The sequence below is a fragment of the Galleria mellonella genome, unplaced genomic scaffold, assembly GCF_026898425.1.
Source record: "Galleria mellonella isolate WM207_F2 unplaced genomic scaffold, CSIRO_AGI_GalMel_v1 utg159, whole genome shotgun sequence".
Lineage (NCBI taxonomy): Eukaryota > Metazoa > Arthropoda > Insecta > Lepidoptera > Pyralidae > Galleria > Galleria mellonella.
Genome location: NW_026442004.1, coordinates 2,853,314 through 2,877,160, shown reverse-complemented (window position 1 = coordinate 2,877,160; position 23,847 = coordinate 2,853,314). Strand labels below are relative to the sequence as shown.

Below are 23,847 nucleotides of genomic sequence, written 5' to 3'. Positions count from 1 at the left end.
GGCCCATTTAGTCATGTTAGAAGTGATTGTTAATCATGATGACACATCATTTATTTAACCTTGACTACAGTAATTTCAGACACTAATATTTATATTGTGAATATAAAGCATTAGTATAAATTGATATTCAAGCGCAGGAACAAACTAGTGTTTCTAGAATAATTCGTTAGGTACTATAGTATCTTTTACAATGTTTAATAAATAAGATGTAGTTAAATATATTCAATAACACAACAGAAATAACGTAAAATTATATTTAAGATTTTAATGGAAATAGACCATACTCAAAAACGTAAGAACGGGACAAAGGCGATGGGCAGCGTTGCGGGCACTTCTTACCGCGTGCTGCCTGCCGCCAACAGACTATCTTGTTCAGCTTGTAGATCCACAATCCGGTTGCAGAGAATGGTCACCAATGTTAGTATATTAAGACTTGCATAACTCTTAGCGAACACTCAAATCTCACCTTAAACGTTTCTTGCACAAAACTCTTGTGCTCCTATACACTAACCCTACAGCCTACCGATCGATGATTTCACAGCTCGGAGCATTCGTGGAGGCGGAGAAATGAACGTTCCAAAAGATCACATCACCGGCGTTCGCCTACATCACACAGACGGAGGAGACACCACCGTGACGATTCATCTCCACGTTCACCCCCCGAACAGGTGAGTTACACTGTTTCTTAATTATTTCTAACTAAGCGGAAGTGCGAAAGGACAGTATGAATATCAAACCCAACACTCACTATCACAACAACAAAGTGTCCACCCGAAAACCTGTCCTTTATTCATTTGAAATCATAGCTGCATATCATGTTAGTAGAGTGCGGAACCAGAATAATGTGTAAAACGTCAGCATGCTTGTTTGGGATAACACACTAGGCGGGTTTGGCTTACGAGTGCGCGTGCGCGTGCGCCTTCGCCCGTGAAGATGTGCGCGAGAGACGGCGACCTCCTCGCGCTTGCGCCCGTTCTATTTGTGTTCGCCATCGTCACTCGGTCCGCCTTCAGTCAGTCGCAAAGCTCAGCCGGCCGCCCGGCGCGTCTCCGCCGCTGTATCGAAATACGAGACCGCCGCGTAGGGCCACGGGCGGCCAATGCGCAAGCCATGGCTGCCCAGCCGCCACAACGACCACCTCCTAAAAACTTGCTCTTTTGTGGCCCTCCACCAACTCTACCACATGTAGTTTTATTGCCAAATGACGCTGTTCGTGACGTTACTGCCCTCGACATTACATCTAACACTGCCCTCGCTCCAACAAATGACACAGATGCTTTACATGAAATAAACAACGTCGGCGTGCCTACCTATGAAACAGTGTTTAACAGTGAAATAAAAGAAGTGCTCGAGACAAAATGTAATGACAATGAATTTCCATCAAACAACTATTATTTGCGAAGGACACACAGTTTTGATATATCAGACATCTATAAACGAAATGAAAACGACATTGAACCTAAATTATTTCGACATGGCCGATCTGAACCAGATTTATCTAAGTATGGATTATTTCTAGAAGCTGAAGTAACAATGGAGTGTGGGCCCCTAAATCCCGCTCCACTAGTGCTTAACAATCCATTTTATGACGGTTCCTTAGCTTTAGATCCGTCGCATATAAATCATAACACCGTACTATTGCCTGACAATTATTTAGCTTTTGAAGATTCATTTGTGCCAGCTTGGGACTATAAACCAGAATTACTTATGAATAGGGATTATAATAGTGAACTTTACTATGACGGAATACCCATAATACCTCCCAATGATCCTTGGTCAACTTACGGATCTGAACAAACCAATTTTGACTATTTTTCGCCACACTTTGAAACTCCTATCGGTGACCAAGATGGTATTCATTATCTACCTTTGACTGATTTAGAATATGCAATACCTCAATATATGAATTTACCGATGATAGAACAAGCAAAAATTGAAACCTTTACTGACGACAGCTGTCAACCAGAAGAAAAAGCTACAACTGTTACAGATGTTACTATCGTTAACGAAGAAAAGAATGACCAGCCGAAAGCATCCTTACCATTAGTGACTGATGTCGGTGCGAGTAATATAGTGAGTGAGGATGAGAAACTTAGTGCAATTGACTTTTCTACTAATAGAGAATTATCAAATCAAAGTGATGAATCATTAAACGCGGATATATCTAATGATATTACTTCAAGTTTGGCATTTGTACCAAGCAGTAAAAGTTCACCGAAGCGACCTCATATTGGTGCCGATGATACTAGTGATGATACTTCACCTTGTTCTACCGATTACCATGAGGCTTCAGCCTTAGACTTAGTACAAAGCCTAGATGAGTTATCTTGCTGTGATAGTACTGATTTTTCCCAAAGCAGAGATGATACTTCACCTGCATTAGTAGATTCTCTGGAAATTGATAAAGCACGCTGTGAGACAGTCAAAGATCAAATGAAATTACAATATGCCGATGGGATTTTGAACACTTCTTTGGCAAAAGTACCGTTGAGTCAATTACCATCCATTCCACTTCAAGATCCGTTACCTCTTAAACTACCCCCAGTGCCAGATAGTTTACCTCATGATATAAGTTTAAGTGTAAATACGAAACAGAAATCGCAGTCGCCGAAAATTACAAATGCATTAGAAAAAAATTCTAATTCTACAGAGAATAAAATTAAAATTCAATCCTCAGAAATTCCCGTTGTTTGTAATAAAACTGAACAGAAAATAGCATTGTTGCAACAACGTCCACAACCTCCTGACGTACCGCCATCGTGGTTACCTGCAAAACCAACTGCTAGTCATGTAACAACGACGCCACAAATATTGGTTCAGAATACGGAAGATCATACAACTGAAATGAGAAGAAGCACGAAACCCCCCCTCCAGGCATCGCCAATTGTACCATCAAGAACAAATCAACCAACTGCGACGGAACCTCAACCATCTTGTTCTTTTGTACCACCGCGACTACCGCCCCCGGCGCAGCTCAAACCAGAAAAGCAACCAAAAGAAGTTGAGGTCAGATAACAAATACATTTTGAGTGTTAATTACTTTAATCCAACTAAAATCTATGTATGTTATTATTAAAAGTAATGCGCAATGCGTTGCTAACACGTATTGAGAGCAATGCGCGGCTATTTTAGCGTAGATTATCAGGTCAAGGAGTTAATCATCGCCATCTTCTTAGTCTTTTTTGCTTCGTACCTGAGGTCAATTTCAGTAAATATATAATAGAATATGGTCAAGGTCAACTTTACGATTTGATGCGGTGCTAGTTCAACTAATCAAATTTGATAATATTTTGCTTTGAGTTTCAATGCTTTACTACTACTATATTAAATAATAAATAATAATACATTTATTTTACCTATATATTGACCTATTAACACCTTCAAATATTTTAAAATGAATGTACTGTTTAATAAAGAGTAGATAATAATGTGTACCTACGAGAACATGTTATATTTGTGTGGGAAGATTTGTCGGTCCATTTTCAATCATAATGAATGATGATCATGAAACAATGATTTTTTTATATCTGTTGTAAACAATATTTGCATGTCGGATGAAAATAGTTCAAGCAGCTGGCGCAAGCTATGCGATTTTGATGGCGTTCTCTAGATGGCGCTACTTGACATTCTTTAGTTAAAAACATGAACGACGTATGCGTACGGAAATAGTATCGCGACGATCACCTTCACCTAGGCGAATTCTACATGCCTGTTGCGTTATGATAACAGCCCCTGGCGATTCACTCGCCGCCCACGTAATAAAACCATCCATGTATGAACCTATGGTAAACAGTCATTAAAACAATCTTGTCACCGTTGAGAGAACTGTGAAAATGTAATTTGCAAATAAAAAAAATAATAGGTTGGTAAATACTAATGGTATAAGAATGAGATTATTGATCCATTGATTTCTATTAGCAGTAAATTGAAAGCGAGCAGAGCCGCTAACAGTAACAATATTAACATAATTAACATATTCATGATTTACTAGATTATTTTTGATCGTTAATGCTGCCGTTTATCAATTACTTTGACATATTTATAACAAGAAATGTTTTTTTTTTTTTGTTGTTACTGTATTTGCTTACCACTAGTCATGTTGAAAATGAATTTCGCAACTATCTATCGTTGTCCTAATTAACGCAGTCATGGTTAATGGTCATATAACCAATTAGTTAATTCATTTAAAGTATGCACTTTAAAATTAAAAAGTTCTTGTAAGTTGAAATGTATGTTTAACAAAGCTCCATCGCAAACACATTTGCCTAATAGACTGTTATGAAGAGGCGTACGCCTCAATTGTTTTGAATTGTAGTACGAAATGCACAATTGAAACCCGCTGGATCCGGCTTGAATCAGTGCGAGCACTGAATCAGCTTCTCAGGATAAGAGAACATGAGCGTCGCTTCGTTCTGTCTTCATTTAATTACCATTGCATGTTATCACCTCACATGAAGTAGCAAGAACCCCACTACTAACGTAATATGGTGGAATTACAAACATGCCGTTGAATATTCCAAATTTAAAATTTGTGTTATTCGTTATTTCCAACTTGAATAACACGTGATTAATCTTCACGAGTTGTTCTTAACTAGAAATTTTATTGTTGTTAATATTCTTTTATATAATTATCTGAATTCATTCGCAAGAATATCTTTAATCCTAATAAGTTAGTATATGTTGTTATGTAGCCTAAGGTCAAGTTCACAGTACCAATGAGTACATTCCCTATCGCATATCATTAATGTGGCGTGGCCGCCATCGCGTCGGTCAAGATATGGTCTGATAAATGTGGTACGCGGCTGTTTCAAACCTACCTATCTATTTGGTAATGCCCAGTTCCTTCCGGTCGACCTTGCCGATATCGTTCATGTGGTCATATTGCGCCAACCATAATCTGCAGCATTACTATAATTACTTAACTGAGTATATGCTATTTAAATTAATCCGTACTTTAGATGTTAGTGACCGGCAAACAATATGGTTTTGCTACGGTACAACAGTGAAACAATAACGATCTTATTTAGAGACCTTTTCTGGACCAATCTTAATGAAAAAACTGTATTGTTATTAAAAGACTTATGTTATTAAATGACTTTTTACATTACATTAGTATATTTCTCTCTGGATCCGCTATGGAAGATCATATGGGACAAAAGTATTGTATATACAGAAATTATTTAACTCAGATATGGAAGGCACTACTGTCCACTGAGCGTATTATTTAGATCGTTATGCCAAAGAGGTTTACCATCCCAACTCAAACATAATATGAGTGGTCGTGAATTTGGCTTTCATTGTATCAATTTTAATTTCCAGTCAATTGCCTTATGAAACCTAATTAATGTTAATCATTGGTAATCGCGCCCCCTTCTACGTTGATTATCTTCCTTGGCAAAAAACATTTTAGCGTAACCGTCATAGTCGACAGTAATCACTAAGGATTATTTGGGTTGCAATCACTGGCATATATATTATTTCTTTAAAAGAAATATACCCGTTTGAATATACATAAATACCTGTATTTAAAATAATAAGTCTCATTATCTATAGGTGTCTGAATATTTAATATTTGTATTTGATAGATAACATATGTACCGTTATTGTTTTTTTTTTCTTTTATTGTTAGAAGTAATGTTATAATTAATAGTTAATAATTTGCAACTCGGATAAATCCTGTTCAAACCAAGCTCCGCCACCAATTAACAATTCCATAAATGCTTGCCATCTTTAATTGAAACGATTCATCGACAATCGTCTCAGTTCACTCTTAGACATTGACCGATGCGAACAGTTTAGATTTTTTTTCGTATTTACTTGTCATTGTTGCGTGTATATAATCTTGATGTTTTGTTGTGACGTTCGACTTGTAAAGAAGAGTCGTGCTTGAGTGTAGCGTGGCGCTATTGCATATTACCACAGTTTAGTTGCGAGTTATCGGACAAGCGGCCGCGAACTCACTCGCCCCCGTCTACATTTCTATCTTGTGGTTTTTTTGTTTATGAAACTAGTGTTATGTGTGTGCTGTAAATAAAGATGTCTGAATTATCAATAAAACACGACCGTATACGGATGCCCCTACGGCTCACCTCCTTTTACGATCTGTACAAGCGGTTTCTCAAGGAGCACAAGTGCAAGTGGCACGATGTTGCTAAATTGCTCTCCGTAGTTGCGGAGATCCTTTTTGATGTGGACGGTGCGTGTAGTCGACTTGTGGGAAAGGTCAGTCTCGATACAATATTTTAAAAAATTAAATTTTACTCATCATTGAAATACTTATCTCTTCAAAATAAAAAAAAAAAATCTGGTTCAAATCAAAATAATAAAATAGATGGTAAATTCTTTTGATACTTATCGACTACTCTAACACTGCTCGAAATTATCCCTATCCTTGTCTAAAAAATACCCTACCAATAAGGACAAGACCCGTTCTTACCTGCAATGCATCCCTATAATCATACTAAACAGCTGGCTAGTTAACGTGCTCGATCCCTTGTATAACTTTGTAGATTGTGTTAGTCTACATAATAAATTTATGATAAAATAGTTTTAAATGTTTCTGACAAAAATCTTCGTATTTTAATCATATGACAATTAAAATGAAAATCTATAATTTATTGGGAATATTAAAACATTTCGTCGATTTTAATTATCCGAGAATACTCGATGATTGGAGTTTACACTGGTGTAAGGTATGTACGTACGAACATAGCATCTGTTTAAATAAACCTACTTAATGAAATAAAAGTTGAATCTATTCTTTCACTGCATGTTTCTCGATAACTTAGGTATTTATAAGAAACATTTACATTATTCCGGGTTAAATAATTATAGTAATAATGTATAGAAATACGTATCTTAACGTCGACTTATCAATATATACCTATTTGTACGACGAGGTCACGATGTTTAGGAATGTTCAAATTATATTTGTAGCACTTCTTATGCAATACGTCTGTTTATTGTTTGTACACACATCCCCTATGTGAAACTATTACAAAATAATTCTTGAATCAATTTATTATATTACCATTGAATTCATTTACTTTCTTGACTTAGATTTGTATCTTTGAACGCGATACAGACATTAATACATTTTGAGGTCAAATTTCAGTATATAGATTATTCTAACAGCAGACGAACAACAAATAAATGTGTTATGATTCGTTTACAATACGATAACCGTGAGACATAGATAGTATTCGTGACACTCGACGTATCAAACGCAGCATCCGTTCGAGTCGTTCGCAGCTAAAATGATTAAATACATCTTATGGAACAAATATAATAATTATTTGAAAATAAGAGTACATCTGACCTATGGAGAAGATATTACGTATACTGTATGAGTGTTAGTGCCGACACAGTGGCTACCGTATGCGCAGGCGTCATTGTTCAGTGCTCAGTCGCACGTGCTCCACTGACCCAATTACTTGCAGCTTATTGACAAAACTGTCTTGGCTCTGGTGCTCACTGTTAAGAGAAAGGTGTATATATACTTACAAATAAATACAAGTACAATAGTTTCAATTAGGAACATTGGGTATGCTCACTAATAAATTAATATAAAAGAAGAAAATATTGCGCTGTTTCCATAAAACCTTATACTTATTATCGACCGGATACTGGTTATTTATTCTTACATCTCCTTTCGTACAACATGATCGGTATATACAGAAAATATTTGGCAAAATTTTATTGTAAATACGTAGGTGGGTGAATGTCGTTTGACGTAAACGACTTTGTTCTCATATATTTCATATAAAATTCAAAATGTTTCACAATGAAATCATGTTATCATATAAAAAAAGGTTCCAAAGAATGTAACTTATTGCATTTAATGAAAGCAAATCACTTAAAGAAAAGCAGTGGACATTAATTATAACTGTTGTAATGCGAAGAAACGTTCGCGTGGCGGACACCTCGCAAGTGCGCGGGAGGGCGCTCCCACGGGTTGCCGATATTTTTAGTCCACGACCATTACTTGGCACCGGCGGCCGCACTCGACTGCGCTAGTGATCTTTCTGAAATTCGTTCGCGCTTAGGTACGCTCCCAATCTCTAGATAGACTCAGTCTAATGTTCGGTGCCGCGATATTCGCCGGTTAAACAAAGAAAAGTAATGTTTTGTCTATCTTCGTCTGATGTGAAATTATGACGTTTCTCGATTACTACGTGATATATCCTGGTTAGTGTGTGTGCAATTGGATTTTATTAAAGATATAAAATATGGCTACACTCAGTGCTAATGGCACGAGCGCCCCTCGACGACATCGCTACAGTCGTGCCTCTACCACTAGCGTAACTCAATTGTTGTCAGATGGTTATTCCAGCATCATGAATAGACTAACTCGCCGTGGACCTTCTGAGAAATCTGATGCTATAGCTGATGCTAAGTTGAGTACAGCTAGAAGTCGATACGATGACAAACTGCTTACGAACAAAAATCCGACACTTGCTAGTGTACGACGTTACGAGAATAATAGACATATCTCGCCTTACACATCACTAACATCCGGAGCAACTACACCAGTTACAAGAAAGTTAGATGATCGAACATATTCGAGTTATCTAAGTGGACCTAAGTCTCGGATCGAGACATCACCTTTACATTCTGCTATCTCTGGTATTAGCGCTCTCAGCCGCAGTGACTCATTTCGCAGGGCTCAAATGAAAGATAACAAATCATCACCCTTCACGAAACGATATCCCCTCAAGGAAGCAAATCATAATTTAGACAACATCTTATTAGGTAGCACACGTAGTCGTTTAGAAGATAAATATTCCTCGGTTTTGGACAGGATTGCTTTACAGAAAAAAGAAAAAGCTCGAAAAGACAAAGAAGACAGAGATAAAACTTTAGAACCGGAGCCATCAATGCCCAGAGGCTTGATGAGAAGTCTGACGACAGCAGTTTTTGGTGAAAACTCGTTTAAACGGAATAATTACTCACGTGAAAAAACTAGGGATAAAACACCTTATAGAAATACCGCAGATCGTCGTATATCTTCAAACCCGAAACAAAAAGATAAAGAGGAATATAAAAATGGGTATGATGTACCACTTAGAGACCGTCCTTACTTTGGAAAAGACAGAGATAGTGTCTATAGAAGACATCAAAGAAGATCTCTCAGAGCTGAAAAAAGTGAAACTAAAGATAGAAAAGGTAAATTAACATTGCGACCTATAGATATCGATATACATTCAGGTGCTCGCGATTTAATATCGCCAATACAAACAGGTACAAACGAAACGAATACGAAATCAAAAAACAACAAAAACACCGGCATCCTCTCCAGTCAGAGAAATTGGCAGACAAAAACAAATATACTTTCCATGCAGTGATGAAGAGGACGATGACAAAACTCCTGTAGGAGATCGAGTACTAACCGAACGGGAAACTAGACGTAAGGAAATACAGAGCCTAATAATGAAATACGCACACCTGGATGAGGTGTACGGTCGAATTGGCGAGAGGGAGACTAATGAGGTGCCGACTGATGCGATCATGCCTAAGAAACCGGAGCCGCTAGGTATCGGGGACGTGGTAATGCTCCCGCCCGAGCTGCGCAGCCGCCACCGTCCGCAGCGGCCGCGGCACCTGTTGCGGCGCGCGGTCACGCCGCCTGTAAGCACAACGCTAACCGCCTGCGCCTCTGTGTGCCGCTAACATACACCTGGTCCGTTGTTTTTCAATATATACTCGTATATATTTGTATCGACGAATGCATAAACGCGAGACAAAAGGAATTCACCCTAATTAAAACTTATACTGCGCACTTAATATAATTATGCTTCGTAATCATTAAATAAAAACTTTCTTAACCGGTAATACTAATTAAACCGATGCATGAAACTCAGATAGATGTATGTAGGTTACTTAATAAATCGTAGTCATGAAATCAATGAAAAGTAACGGCATCAGAGGGTAGTTTTAAGAAAATGTGACATTATAATGTTTCGTCGTTAGTCTTAACAATAACTAACAATATTTTGACATACATATTTTATGATGATAAAAATGTTATTGCATGTATTAACATATTTTGTGCGTGTTTTCAAAGTAAATATGTCCTTTTTTTGTGTAAAAATCTTTTCAAACTTTAGTCTTAAACAGAGTTCTGATAATTCTACCTGCTCTCCCGTTAGTAATTGATATTAATTTATTTAACTAGACTAGTTTGTTCGGGTGGACACTATATCCTCAATATCCATTGCGTATGGTGATTTTTGTTAGTGAGAGAGTGAATGAGACGCATCGGATCCTGTCCTTCCCGGTAAGTCCTGGTCACTTTCCTGTTCCTGCCCGGTCCCGCAAGCGGCGCACCAGAACGGCGGGTGGCCGAGCTGGTCTCGGGTGCCCGCCCAGCGCGTCCGTAGCGTCCACTCGTCTGCCCTTTAACAGCATGTACGACACACCATACCAATTGTCGCTTGTCTGACGGGCAACCGTTCCATTGTTTGATTGTTGGGTACAACACTACTCGGGTCGTGGCGAACGCGTGGCGCTCCTCGTGGCATGTGGCGTGGTGCGCTGGTGCGTGTGACGTGATGCCGGCGCGCGGTGCGTGGCGTGTGGTGTCTGCTGCCCGGACCGGACCCTGCGACTGCGGCGCCGGCGCTTGCAGAGCTCCCGAGCACGCTCCTCCGTCAAGGACGACAAGGACGGACACCTGGTGTACTGGCCCGGATATGTCATGGGAGCGAGATGTTCGTGTCCACACCATAACTTACGAACATATGTATTCAAACACGTACAATTCACACACTTTACACGCTTAAACACACGTCATACACCAAAGGTCTATGTAAACAGATACACATTTCATAAAAAGTTCAAATCTGCATTTTGCCGTATGCAGTAAATATCCAATATATTTACCTTTAGAGACAAACTTTCCAACACTAGCCCCACAGTCGAGATTGCAGTTCAGTGATCCGTGTTTTACGAAGATTTAAATATTAAAATTTCTCATTTATTACATTTTATTTTGTAACTTCTAATGAATACAGCAACAACTTTTAATGTGATCCTTTACTTACCACAAAGTCATGTTGGAGCTGAAGTCATTGGTTTTGCCTCATATCTGATGCTTCCAATTAAGAATAATTAAGCTTCAAGTAGTTTTATTTACTGATGAATTCAGTGTTTCGAGTTCAGATTAATTGAGAAACCAATACCAAATTCCATCATGACTTATCTCGTATTCTTTCAACTAATCGGTTTACCTTGATTTTATTACAGACAAAATCATCGACACACTCGGTGAGGGCACCTTCGGCAAGGTGGTTGAGGTGAAGGATTTAGAAATGTGAGTACAGTTATCACTACATCTGATATAATAGATATAGAGTCTTTATTATTTATTTATTTATTTAACTCTTTATTATACTAGAAACATAATATATATTTATTAAAACATAAAGAAAAAATTTAATAATATTGAACATATTCAGTCATGATATAGTAAAATACGAGTGGAATGTGAGTTTTAATAAAATATTTAAAATAAAATCGGGCCTTAGATTAAATTATCATTTAATCTACATACATTACGTTAAACGTTATTCTTTAGAAGAGGTCTTGTTAGAATATTATATAACTGTGTGGTTTTGTATGTGTGTATCAATTTATTACTGACTAGCTGCCCGTCCCGACGTCGCACGTGTGGACATTTTTACATTTTAAAAAGGGACTTAAGGCTGCACCCACGACGGAAGCTTAAAAATGGAGTAAATTCTCCCGTTTTTCCAACATTTCCTTTCACTGCACTGCTCCTATTCATCGCAGCGTGATGAAAAGTATACTATAACCTGCCCAGAAGTATGAAGAATAATTGTAACAAATTTCTTTAAAATCCGTCGAGTAATTTTTGTTTCTATAACGAATATACCATCAAAATACGTACGAACAGACCGTCAAAAATTTTACTGATTACATTTTTGGCAACAGTATCGATCACTAATCACCCCCTGATAGTTAGTTATTTTGAAAATATACTTTATGTACAGAATTGACCTCTCTACAGATTTATTATAAGTATAGATATAGATCAGTGAATGTAACTGCATTAGTTATATATTAAATGTTTAGTTTCTTTTTTACTTTTTAAATATTTAAGAAAAAAACTTTCACGATGAGTCCCGTAATAAAAATACATATAGAATACAATAACAGATTGTTAGTAGGTACATAGTATGTGTAATTGACGATACACTATTAGTATTCTTGGAGGCACTTTTTCCTTTATAATAAATAACGATAAATGTATTTTTCTATTCTGATTATAATGCTTCACCTTACTTGGTACGTGAATAATTCTCTTCATGTGCTCTTTGCGTCTTTTCATTATATCCTACATTTGCTCAAAGTATATCCGTTGAGAGCGCCGTCAGCCGACTTGACCAGCCACTTATTGCGTACTCCCATTCCCTCAACGTACACAATATGTTTATCCAATTTTATTATCAAAATAAAAATCTAAATACTGAGGTATAGCAAAGTACTGGGAATCCATGCGCTACATAGTATATTTTGTAATGTCCATGGTGTTGTTTATATTTATAAACAACGATTACAATTTTCCATCAGTATTTCTGTCTGTATAAAATTCCTGAATAAAAATAGTTGTTGGATTTCCGCTATTAATCAATGTATGCAGCTCTTGATATGGTGTACTCAATAGAACAATCAATTACTCATATCAATCGAGCGATCCAGTGTCATTCACATCTCTGCAAGCGGATGATGACACAGATTGTTTGGCATTACATGTTTTACTTTGATTATTCCTCGCTATTTTAGTTTGTTTATATTAACGCGTCGTCTTTCAATACTTATTGCCAGCAAATACCGAATTTTATAATGTACGCCAGTAAATTATATTAACATAATCTAATAATAATTTTTCAGGGAGCACAGAATGGCTCTGAAGATAATCAAAAACGTTGAGAAGTACAGAGAGGCCGCGAAACTAGAGATAAACGTTTTAGAAAAATTAGCCGAGGTTGATCCGGACTGTAAAAAGTGAGTATTTCATTGTATTACATTGCAATTGTTGGTGCAAGCGAGTGGCCGTACAAGACAGGTCTGGTTGTAATGGGCGAGAGGCGAACATCGCGCTCGGCTCTCGGCAACCCGTGTGGCAACATGTGACCTTGCGGCTCCAGCGAGGCGACGCGGCCGGCTGGCCAAACGCCAGCGCATGCGATGTCAACTCAAAACACAAAAATACCGTCTGCCACTTGCTCATATATTTCTAAATAGATACTTTTTTCAGCGCACTTACCCACGCCCTTGATTTTGACGTTATTGTTTCTAATTATGTTGATACGGCCGAGAGTATGAATGTGAACGTTTTAAATACATTTCGCTAACTATCACGTTATTTCCTTTCCAGTTTATGTGTTAAAATGTTGGACTGGTTCGAATATCACGGCCACATGTGCATCGCGTTTGAGATGCTCGGGCAGAGTGTGTTCGACTTCCTGGTGAGTAACGTTTGCCATGATTCATAATATTTATATGTATTGAATCGAATATAGATTAATTTTTATTTTGACTGCATAAAATTTGCCGTTGGCCAATCAAAAGATACCGGTGAATCGTCGCACTATTTTTATTAATTGGCAGATGTAATTTAAATATTCTTCGGATATATTAAAATAGATTTGCTAAATAAATATCTACAATGTTTATGTGCCAAGTAATACGTAAATATAATACGTGAAAGTCTTTCTAATGACGTTACAGGTAAATCCTAACAGAATACTATTTGGATGCAAGACAAAATGCTAAAATAAATCCAAAACTATAAGTTATATTAATTGTTGTACCTGCTGATCATTTTTCTTCACAAGTTGACAATCATTTTCATGAAACCTAGGGAACATTGCCAATTTACATGAATAACACCATAGGTATGACAAAATACCATTGTCATGTCTAATCCATGGTCTTGTCAATCCTCGTACGTCGCCACTTTTAAAGACTGAGCGTTATACTTCTAGTGTGAGATTTATTTGAGAGTGTGAGCGATTACACGTATTTCTGTGTCATGAAATAATAGATATGGCAGCGGCTAATGAACATAATATTCGATCCCCGCACAAAATAAACATTTGTATTCGTAATTGTTTGTTTATATTTATCTGGGTGTTTATTATGTCTATGACTATATTGAAAAAAGTAAATACAATAATGACGATTTAGAAAGCACCATTTCACTATACCTATTTTTAAAATTACAATTTAAGATTACAACGAAATCTGTTCTAAGGACCAATATGAATTAAATTTCTAATGGATTTAGGTCCAAAATTATATAACTTTAGTTTGTGAGTGTCCATAAAAGAGTAATTTCGAGAAGTTATTAAATTAATATATTAGATTTAGAGAAAGAGAGATGACGTCTCAGAGTTGATCACATTGTACATTTAATGTGATCAGTCGCTTGCTAAGTACCCAAGTACAGTTCTGCTTCGTGATATTTATTTATAAAATTATCCTTATAACTTTACAGAAAGACAACAACTACCAGCCATACCCCCTGGAACAGGTGCGGCACATCTCGTACCAGCTGATCTACAGTGTACTATTCCTACACGAGAACAAACTAACACACACAGATCTCAAGCCGGAGAACATTTTGTTCGTCGACAGCGACTACGAAGTCGTCAGTGTATACAGTAGTTCTAAGAAGGTACGTTGAACTTTACATGAATTATCTACTTTATTCAATTTTATATATTTATCATACTAAAATGTATGAAAACAAATGTGTTTACCACTAAAAACCCAGATAGGAGAGGATCAAAGACCTTTAGCAGATCTTTATTGTGGTGAATACAATATTCGATAAATTTTGATGTAATGTATTCGAATTATATGTGACAATCTATAGAGAGATTAGGTTATTCCCGGAAGACTAATTTGAAACCTAAATAAAATATACAAATTTTTGCCTTTCATACTCGGATCTCTGTCTAATTCATACCCATGTATTAAATATTTATCGTTTTTCGTTAGACTAAAATTTAATTTTACAAGTCTGTGTATTAAATTATTAGACCAACTGACGTGAATTGTTTTCCTGTAAACATTCTTTTTTGCTGAAATATACGCAGAAGATATTTTTCATATGTATTGTACGCTTTCATTATCTGTTAGTAAGAATAAAGACAAAAAATACTTTATTTATAAATAGACCTTTGATAATGCGTGAAGGTCAATTAATATAATTATGGAAGAGTACATGTATTTATATACGCATATAAATTTCATAACATTCCAACAAATATCTACAGTTATCACTATCATTAGTAAGTAGTTTGTAGTATATTATATTTATTTTTTACACTTTGTATCTGAAAATAATAATTTAGGTATAAAATCACAGTACATACTTTAATGAAAAACATAACCTAATTGTTTATTCTTTATATAATTATGTTTTATATGTGTTATCGTAAATGGTAATAAATGCGACAACCAATTTACTTTTTGTCAAAGATATATAATTAGATCGCTAACAGCCATACAATTATTGGAAAATCCCATATGTGTTATATAAATGTTTGTAGCATAAATTGATGTTCGCTAACCATTATGTTGTTAACAATAATTTCCTATCAAATGTTCAATACGTCACAGTTGTGTATTGTGGTTGAGACCGATATAGATTTTACAATTTAGTTTTTTAATGGATGATAATGGAATGGTAACCCCGCCCGCGCTATCGGTATATATCGGATGATATAAGTGAAAATGAAAGAGCAGGTCCAGGATGGACCACGTGGAGGTCGACCTGTCAGGGTATATTGTTAGCAATGGGACCGGTAGTCCGCATTACTAACAAATTAATTCAAACTTAAATATGTATGAAATATTTTGTGGTACATCGAAGTCGATGTTTCTAGTTAAGAAGCCCCGTTCCTAATATGTACGTTTATTCGTGCCCATTACAGAGTCACGACCTGCTACGGGTGAAAAGAAGCGATGTCCGTCTGATCGATTTTGGTAGCGCCACATTTGACCACGAGCATCACAGCACCATCGTCTCTACGCGCCACTACCGAGCTCCCGAAGTGATACTGGGTACGTACACCACACCACTGCTTTACGCCACTGGCAAATATCCTATTTGAAATCGGTAAACACTGTATTGACAATGGTACCACACTCCTAGAAAATGAAATATTTGAATAAAAGAGATGTAAGCACAGCTGTTGTTGGTGAAGACGAGATTGGCACATGTACCCCCAGTAGTCTTTAGGCTTTTTGTACAACTCTCTTCAAATACTTTCTTCATTTTGACATCATTAAAAGTTACGATAAGCGCCCCACCCGCGCCATCGGTATACACCGGCGGGGCACCAGTGAAGGATGATAGGTGAGGATGAAGTAGGTCAGTTAGCCCATCGTGACGAATTCAACATAATTTGTCCGGTTAAGCACACGTGTATGTGAACACTGCCTCTCGTTTTCTAACCAGTATCCCTCTGCAACTGCAGTGCTCGCTTTCCTTTTCCTCATAAAGCATTCATTTTCTTACCATTTACTTTACTCATTCCCCCTCTGTCAATGCTTCTTTCCCTATATTACGTAAGTGGCAGATACTACCAATAAATGTCTGACTTCCAATCATATCCAAGAAGAGGGATGGGCTTGTTAGTAATAGGGTCTAATTTCCACATTACTAAGAATACATCTTATCAGGTCGACCTCCACGCGGTTCTTCTTGGACACTATCGTGGTTAATTGTGGAATTCGTTACGATGAGCCAACTGATCTTCATCCTCACCTATCCCAAATAATTGGGACAAGGGCAGGAATATAATGATGCTACATTTACCGGAGGGAGACTTTGTACAAAAGTCGATTGCTTTTGTACCTCTGTACCACTCGTGTTTTAATCGTAAAGCAGTTGTGTTTGCAGTACCATGGACATAACAGAGCATACCGTTTCGCCCATAATACCCCCCATGCGTCGCTATTCCTGAGGACTCAGATGTTATTCCTCTGTACCCAGTAAATTTACGTCATATCCCACACTTCAAACCGAAACACAGCCATGCAAACACAACTGCTTCACGGTAGAAACACGAATGGGACAGAGGTACCCAAGCAATCGACTTTTGTACAAAGTCTCCCTCTGGTATGAGTATGAAATATATTATGATATCGTTAATTTCAGAGTTGGGCTGGTCACAACCGTGTGACGTCTGGTCAATCGGTTGTATCATGTTCGAATTACATTTAGGCATCACACTGTTCCAAACACATGACAATAGGGAACACCTCGCCATGATGGAGAGGATACTAGGACCTATACCTTACAGGTGAGTGCACGAAACTTATTTATACTGATGATTTGTTTGCAATTTTTTCCTGTCTAAAGTCTAAGATGATATAAACCGTATATTAGACCTTACATAATATAATATGCTGCTTATGTATTGACATTTCATGTATTGCCATTTCTGACAAACGTTTGCTCTTGGGCATGATATTTTAAACTTCAATTTGTATTGAAAGAGATATCTGTATCAATTAACTCTACCACTATGATTGTATGCATTTTCGTTTTTTGAGATGTCCATATACAAATTTTCAATATATTAAAGAATTATGGATAATATTACCTTAATGGTCGAGAGATGAGCAGCAGTGCCCCTTTTAGATAATCACCAAAGCCTAACTGCGGTTGCTAATTTGCGTGGTAAACGTGGTAATTACTGACAAAACCCCTTTTTAGGGATTAACTAATAAAAAAATATATATTAATATATTTGTATTACTTTTTTCAGAATGGCACGTAAAACACGGACGAAATACTTTTATCACGGCAAATTAGACTGGGATGAGAAATCGTCAGCCGGCAGATACGTCAGAGAAAACTGCAAACCACTACTGGTAAGCATTAATCCGAATTTTTGTATATGTACTAATATTATAAGTATGAAAATGAGTTTGCTTGTATGTTACCTCTTAGTGCCTTAACGGCTTAACCAAATACTATAATATTTGGTGTACACCTACTCTGCAGTAGGTAGAAGGATATAGGCTACTTTTTATCCCAGTCAATGAACATGTCGCTGCCACGTGGACGAAGTTGTGGGTAAAAGATAGTAATAAATAATTTATTCTTTTGTATGCTTTTGCACATTAAGGGTTTAATAGGTGAAAATTATAGAATTGTATAGGAAATATTTATTGCTAGGAAAACACAATTACAATAACAAAAATAATTATTACAAAAATATTATATGTTTATAAGTGTTTTGAAGTGTTTCATATTTGGCAAAAGGAATTGGCTCAGCCGATGCTGTGAGTTTTAGCCAGTCCCTCTATTAATAGATAGGATTCTGAAGTGGCAAATACTGAGATCGGTTAACTAACTAATGACCTATCTAATGATCTAATAAAACATCTAAAATCAAATGGAATAATATAATTCTAGTAAAGTTCATACCCATCAAGTTGACAGTCAGCTTCTTTACCACTTTATGTTGTATAAAAAAATCATGAAGTTTTTTCCAAGAATTAAAAAAAGACCTATTTGTTAGCCTTCTAAGGTTTAATATATCGCTTCAGTTAATTGCCTCGTTTAACTTATTCCTAAGTCATATTGCCATCCAAGCTAATCATTTACTAGGGGAAACTAGTGTTTATCGGCATCATTACGGTAATGAAATGACTGGGCATTGTGATTACGACCCAAAATCTTATGTCACAAATTTAATCGCCTCTAGTTTATTATGTATGCGGGACCTTCACCTCATTGAACACAATACCAATAATTACATATTTTGTTATACAGAGGTACCTACAGAGCAACAGCGACGAACACCGGCAGCTCTTTGACCTGATCGCGCGGATGCTGGAATACGAACCCTCTCAGAGGATCACGTTGCGGGAAGCGCTCAAGCATCCCTTCTTCAACAAACTACCCACACACCAGAGGCTCGGTTGGTAGTAACAATATTTTACCTACAACAGCCATGCTCAAACTTAGGCCACAATATAGGTATATTACACTACATTTTAGTCTCAGATATAATACAAATATGGTAAATATAATATTCCGTTTATTCTTAAATTATAGAGTTTAGGTTACCTCACTTAGTTATTAATCTAATTTTCGTGTTAACTTTTGTCTCTTTGTTTAACCTATGGATTCAATATTTATAATCAGTGTCGAAATTAGTGACAGTTTTATATTGAGAAATGTCAATGACGCTGTATTGTAAAGCTTATATTTGTGCAGTTATTTGTAATTTATTTTGAATAGAATATTCTATTTTTTTATTGTGTTAGCTTAGTAAATCAATTTAAATATGATTCTCTATATTTTATAGTGTAATATGCCTATTGTACATTTTTAAACTATGAGTCACGAAATTTTACGTTTTCTTCAACTTGCTATAGTTTTGGACACATATAATAAACAATTTTATCTATATAGATTCATAACTATTGCAGAAACTTATGAAATTATAATCTGTAAGACGTTTTTCATACATTTAATTTTGGAATTATGATTAATAAATTCTGGGCAATGCTTAGACAGTCTGCAGTTTGAGTATGGTGGACTAACACCCTTTCGAAAAAATCTAATGATAGCTCCTAGGTTGGTAGAGTTACTTCGGATTTTACTACATTCACTGTTCCGGGAATTATCGTTCGATGAAACAAATGGAACATGCCAAGCTATCATGAAATTGGCCCGAAATGTGTTCCTATCTATTGATACTGTAAAAAGTTTCTCGCTGAAGTATTACTAGTTAAAATCAATAAGATTTCTTTTGTTATAGGACACCAGTTTTCAAGGCCATCATTCCTTAGGTCAGGCCTTTTATTACACAGTTAAATGCTTTTATTAAAGCTTTATTTTTCTTTCTATTCAAACTCATATTGCGACATGATATTATTTTTTTTAATATGTGTTGTTAATGTGTTAGTGACTGGTTGATTTCGCTTATATATGAAGTGTTAAATGTCTATAACATTGTTTCTGTATGTTTTGAGCTGTATTATCTGTAAATACAAACTATGACATATATTGATGTCCAATTTAATTTAAGACCACAACAAATATTAAATTGTGGTGTTAAATAACATGAGATTAGTCTTATTCGTGTTTAATATTTGTAGCGATTGTAATATAATTAGCTTCTAGATGAATCTATTCAGAAGCGCATATTACTTCGTGTTAGTTTTTTTATTTTGTACCGAAATAATGAAATATGTTTACATGGTTACAAATGAGAATCGTAACCGTAATGTCTGTTTGTTAGAAAAATATAATGTTAATAGAAAGGGCATGTCTAAAGTTATATAATGTTATGTGAGTACATTTTTCATATATATAATGTATGTTGATATATTGTACAATGTATGAAAGTTGTACATTCGATAAGACGATATTTAAATGTGATATAAGGTAAAAACAGGAGGATGATGACGGATTTATGTATTATAAGCGACTTTTCGACTATGTCCCTGGCTGTGTGTCCGATTCTGAACCGATTTTCGTCATTCTTTTACAATGGCTGGAATTTACTCTCGTGTTACTTCAATAGTAATTTTGTAGGAATTATTGTTTTTTAAAGCGATAACTTGTAGTATGTTCAGCTATTATATTAGCAAATAATAATTGCCAACAGTCTAATCATTATACTATGATTTGACAAACTTTTTTCAATCGTGTCCGTCTGTGTGCATACTAACTATAACTCAAATTTTCTATCATTATTCCGAAACTCCAAACAAATCTAAGAATTTATTCCTCTGTTGGGTGAGTATTTAATAAAAGTCGATTAACTTAGGGAGAAATATTAGTGGGACGAGAAGTCAAACATCGAATCCCTTAGTTTTTGTAAGTAAATATTGTTATTACTATATATTTACATTTATCACAAATAGATTGCATGAAATTTCATGCTAATACTAAATTCCAAAAATTATTTAATAGTAATTAGGTTTAAATGTAAAGAAGTGAGAATTATATGAATAGAAAGGACATGTATTTCAATAAAAGTAATATCTTTTGGAAATGTATTTTATTACTTATTTTTAAAGCGACTTCTGAACGCAAGTAGTTATCAATTTCGCTGTAGGTTTTTTTGTGTGTATGTTACACGATTTCAATATTGTCACAATTGAAGCAACTGTTGTTTTATTGCAAAGCAAAATAGCAAAAGGCTGTGTTAGCACTTTTACTGGATGGCTGTAAATCAGTGACCTGTCATGTTGATATCAGTCACAATAAATTAAGATTACTGTCCTTGTATAGTTAGTGATATCATGAATGTCAATTTGTAATCAATGTCTGCTAGTCCTTGTCCGGAAAGAGGAATAATAATACTTAGTACAGTATCTTGCTATCAGACAAAAGTATCCTCTAATTCTGGACAAAGCTTGTCGCATAGTGACGCACCTAGCAGTCTGGGGAGCGTTCAAATATTAACTGATATTTACAATATGTTATTTTTTAAATGCAAAAATTTCTTTTTATTTTCTCCTTTGAGGCCCAATTCAGTAGCAATGCCAACGTCGCGAAGCCCTGACCAAATATTAGGTACAGTTATAAAGCGTTACGCTTACGGTCAGAGACATATAAAGACGATGTACTCGTAAATTAAGCTAAACGTATACTAAAACGAAGACGACACAGGGTAGCATAGTATAGAATTGGCAGGACTTCGAAGCTGACGCAAACATACCTACGTCGTGAACGTATTCTGCGACGCAGTTAAATAAATAACATTACAGCAAACAACACGTGTCTGCTTATAGAATAAACAATAAATATTTTGGTGCTAAAATAATAAATTCTTATCATGCTTGTAAATCGGATTGAATATGCAAATAAAAAATAATTTGTGTCCAATAATAAAAAATTGTAATAATCACAATCACGCGTTAAAATAATCAAAATATTTCTCGATGATGACGTGACGTAGCAATCTGACCTGCCGCCACGATATTTCACTTTGGTGTCGTCTCAGTTCTCTATGTACATTTAGCTGTAAATTTGTCTGATTTGCGACATTGCCATTGCAATGGAAAAGGAAAATTACACATAATGATGTATCCGTATCTACCCCATATTACACAATCAAACATATTAGCTTAGAAAAACTATTTATAATTAGCATAAAAACGTCCCATCTTCATTTTCTGGTGTTGTAATGACTATATTTTTATTCACTCGAGCAAGAATAATAAAGTTAACCGATTTTGTTGCAACATATTTAGAGACACTGAGTAGGTTTAAACATCATTGTGTCTGAATATAAAATTTCGATTTGATTATATCAATACCTAGTTTTGCATCGATACTTTAACAGTTTTAATAAACTATAAAAAAACAATATTGCTGTTACTAGTGTCTTGAATTTCTTCCCTGTTAGCGCCAAAATCACGCTCACACACACCTTACTCCTCCCCATTCTCGATTATACCGACTCCTGTTATTTAGACCTCACCGATGAGCAATTAAATAAGCTTGAGCTTCTTCAAAATTTATGTACTCACTTTATATTTGGTCTTCGCAAATATGATCCAAAACGTTTCCCAATTTTGTACTCAAGTGGTTCCCTGAAGACTGATTTGTGTTTCTCAGTGAGGCTAATGACCATACTTTGTGTAGTGTCAACCTCCGCCTCACATTTCCCATTCTTTCTTCTTCCTTTTATTTTAAATACTTAACTGTCTTGGCTATTTTCCTATAGAACCCACTACGTGTCTATTCGCTGTGCTGAAACTCTCACTAGCTTCAAAACCTCTGTCAAGTCCTACTTACTACCTCTTTAGTACTATTTTCCTGTGTTCTTTTCTTCGTTTGCCTTCATCATTCTCTCCTTTTGTCTATATGCTAACAAGTATGTGTATATATATGTATATATAATATCTAAATACTAGTGCACCACCTTTTTGTCTTTCGCAATATCCTCTACCCAAAGTTTGTCTGGAAGAGATTATTTAGCGATAAGGCTGCTTTTTGTATCACTTGTTATTAAAATTTACTATTTTTATTATTTTTAAGTGATGTAATAAAGTGTAAATTAATAATTGACATAACTTTAGGGATAGGCACCTAAGAATCGATGTGTACAACGTAACTAAAAATATGTTTGATAGTGTAATATGTTGTTACCTTAGATTATATAGATAGTGTATCCATAATAATGCTTTGAGAAAAACGAGTCACCTTTTTCAAACAATTATGAGTGATTCCTTTATATATTTATTTTGTCTTTTTATTAAAAGACAAAATAAATATATAAAGAATACTGATTAAAAAAACGAGTTAGCTAATTTGACAAAAAGTTATCCCGTTTTTGAGGCTCGATGCTCTATCTATATAATGTATAGCTGTTACATTGTAAATATGATATTGGAGCGTGGCTCGGTGTGCGAGCGACGGTGGCGAGTAGTGGCGCGCTAGTGGTAGCGGTAGCGGTAGTGGTTGTGACTACACGGGGCCGCTTGTTGCGTTGTTCGCAGGCAGTGACCGCGCGCGCTGCGGCGGCGAGGGCTCGGGCTCGCGCTCGCGCTCGCACGAGCGCTCGCACTCGCTCAGCAGGTGACTCCGCCCGCCGCCCGCCGCCCGCCCACCTGCTAACTTGTACAGTTCAGATAAAGTGATAAGTGATAAATATTTTGTCGAACATTATAATCTAGGTAATATTTTGTTGTGAATCGGTACTTCTCAATTTGTATTTATAAATAATTATTCAAAATAAAGACTGTATCGGTCTGATGTTGTATTTTTATTGTTGTGATTTATCGAAAACCTGCTACACTGTACTACTAAGAAAGAGCGTAAGTATTAGCTTTGTG

General features: G+C 36.0%; 1 protein-coding gene across 1 annotated transcript; it reads left to right on the top strand.

Annotated features, from left to right (window-relative positions):
* The first annotated feature begins 674 nt into the window (after positions 1-674).
* Positions 675-23,767, top strand: LOC113518748 (probable serine/threonine-protein kinase dyrk2). Its single transcript, XM_026903715.3, has 11 exons — positions 675-3,006; positions 10,628-10,709; positions 11,245-11,311; positions 12,913-13,026; positions 13,400-13,490; positions 14,522-14,701; positions 15,966-16,095; positions 17,195-17,339; positions 17,808-17,913; positions 18,821-18,968; positions 23,512-23,767. The coding sequence occupies exons 1-11, from the start codon at positions 934-936 to the stop codon at positions 23,592-23,594; spliced, it is 3,219 nt and encodes a 1,072-aa protein (XP_026759516.1). The 5' UTR covers positions 675-933; the 3' UTR covers positions 23,595-23,767.
* Positions 23,768-23,847: the final 80 nt, after the last annotated feature.

Excerpts from the sequence above, each read along its gene's own strand:
- LOC113518748 (XM_026903715.3), top strand. The coding sequence starts at position 934 with ATGTGCGCGAGAGACGGCGACCTCCTCGCGCTTGCGCCCGTTCTATTT. Across the intron at positions 14,702-15,965 it reads TATACAGTAGTTCTAAGAAG|AGTCACGACCTGCTACGGGT; the intron begins GTACGTTGAACT and ends TGCCCATTACAG. Across the intron at positions 17,340-17,807 it reads CTAGGACCTATACCTTACAG|AATGGCACGTAAAACACGGA; the intron begins GTGAGTGCACGA and ends TACTTTTTTCAG.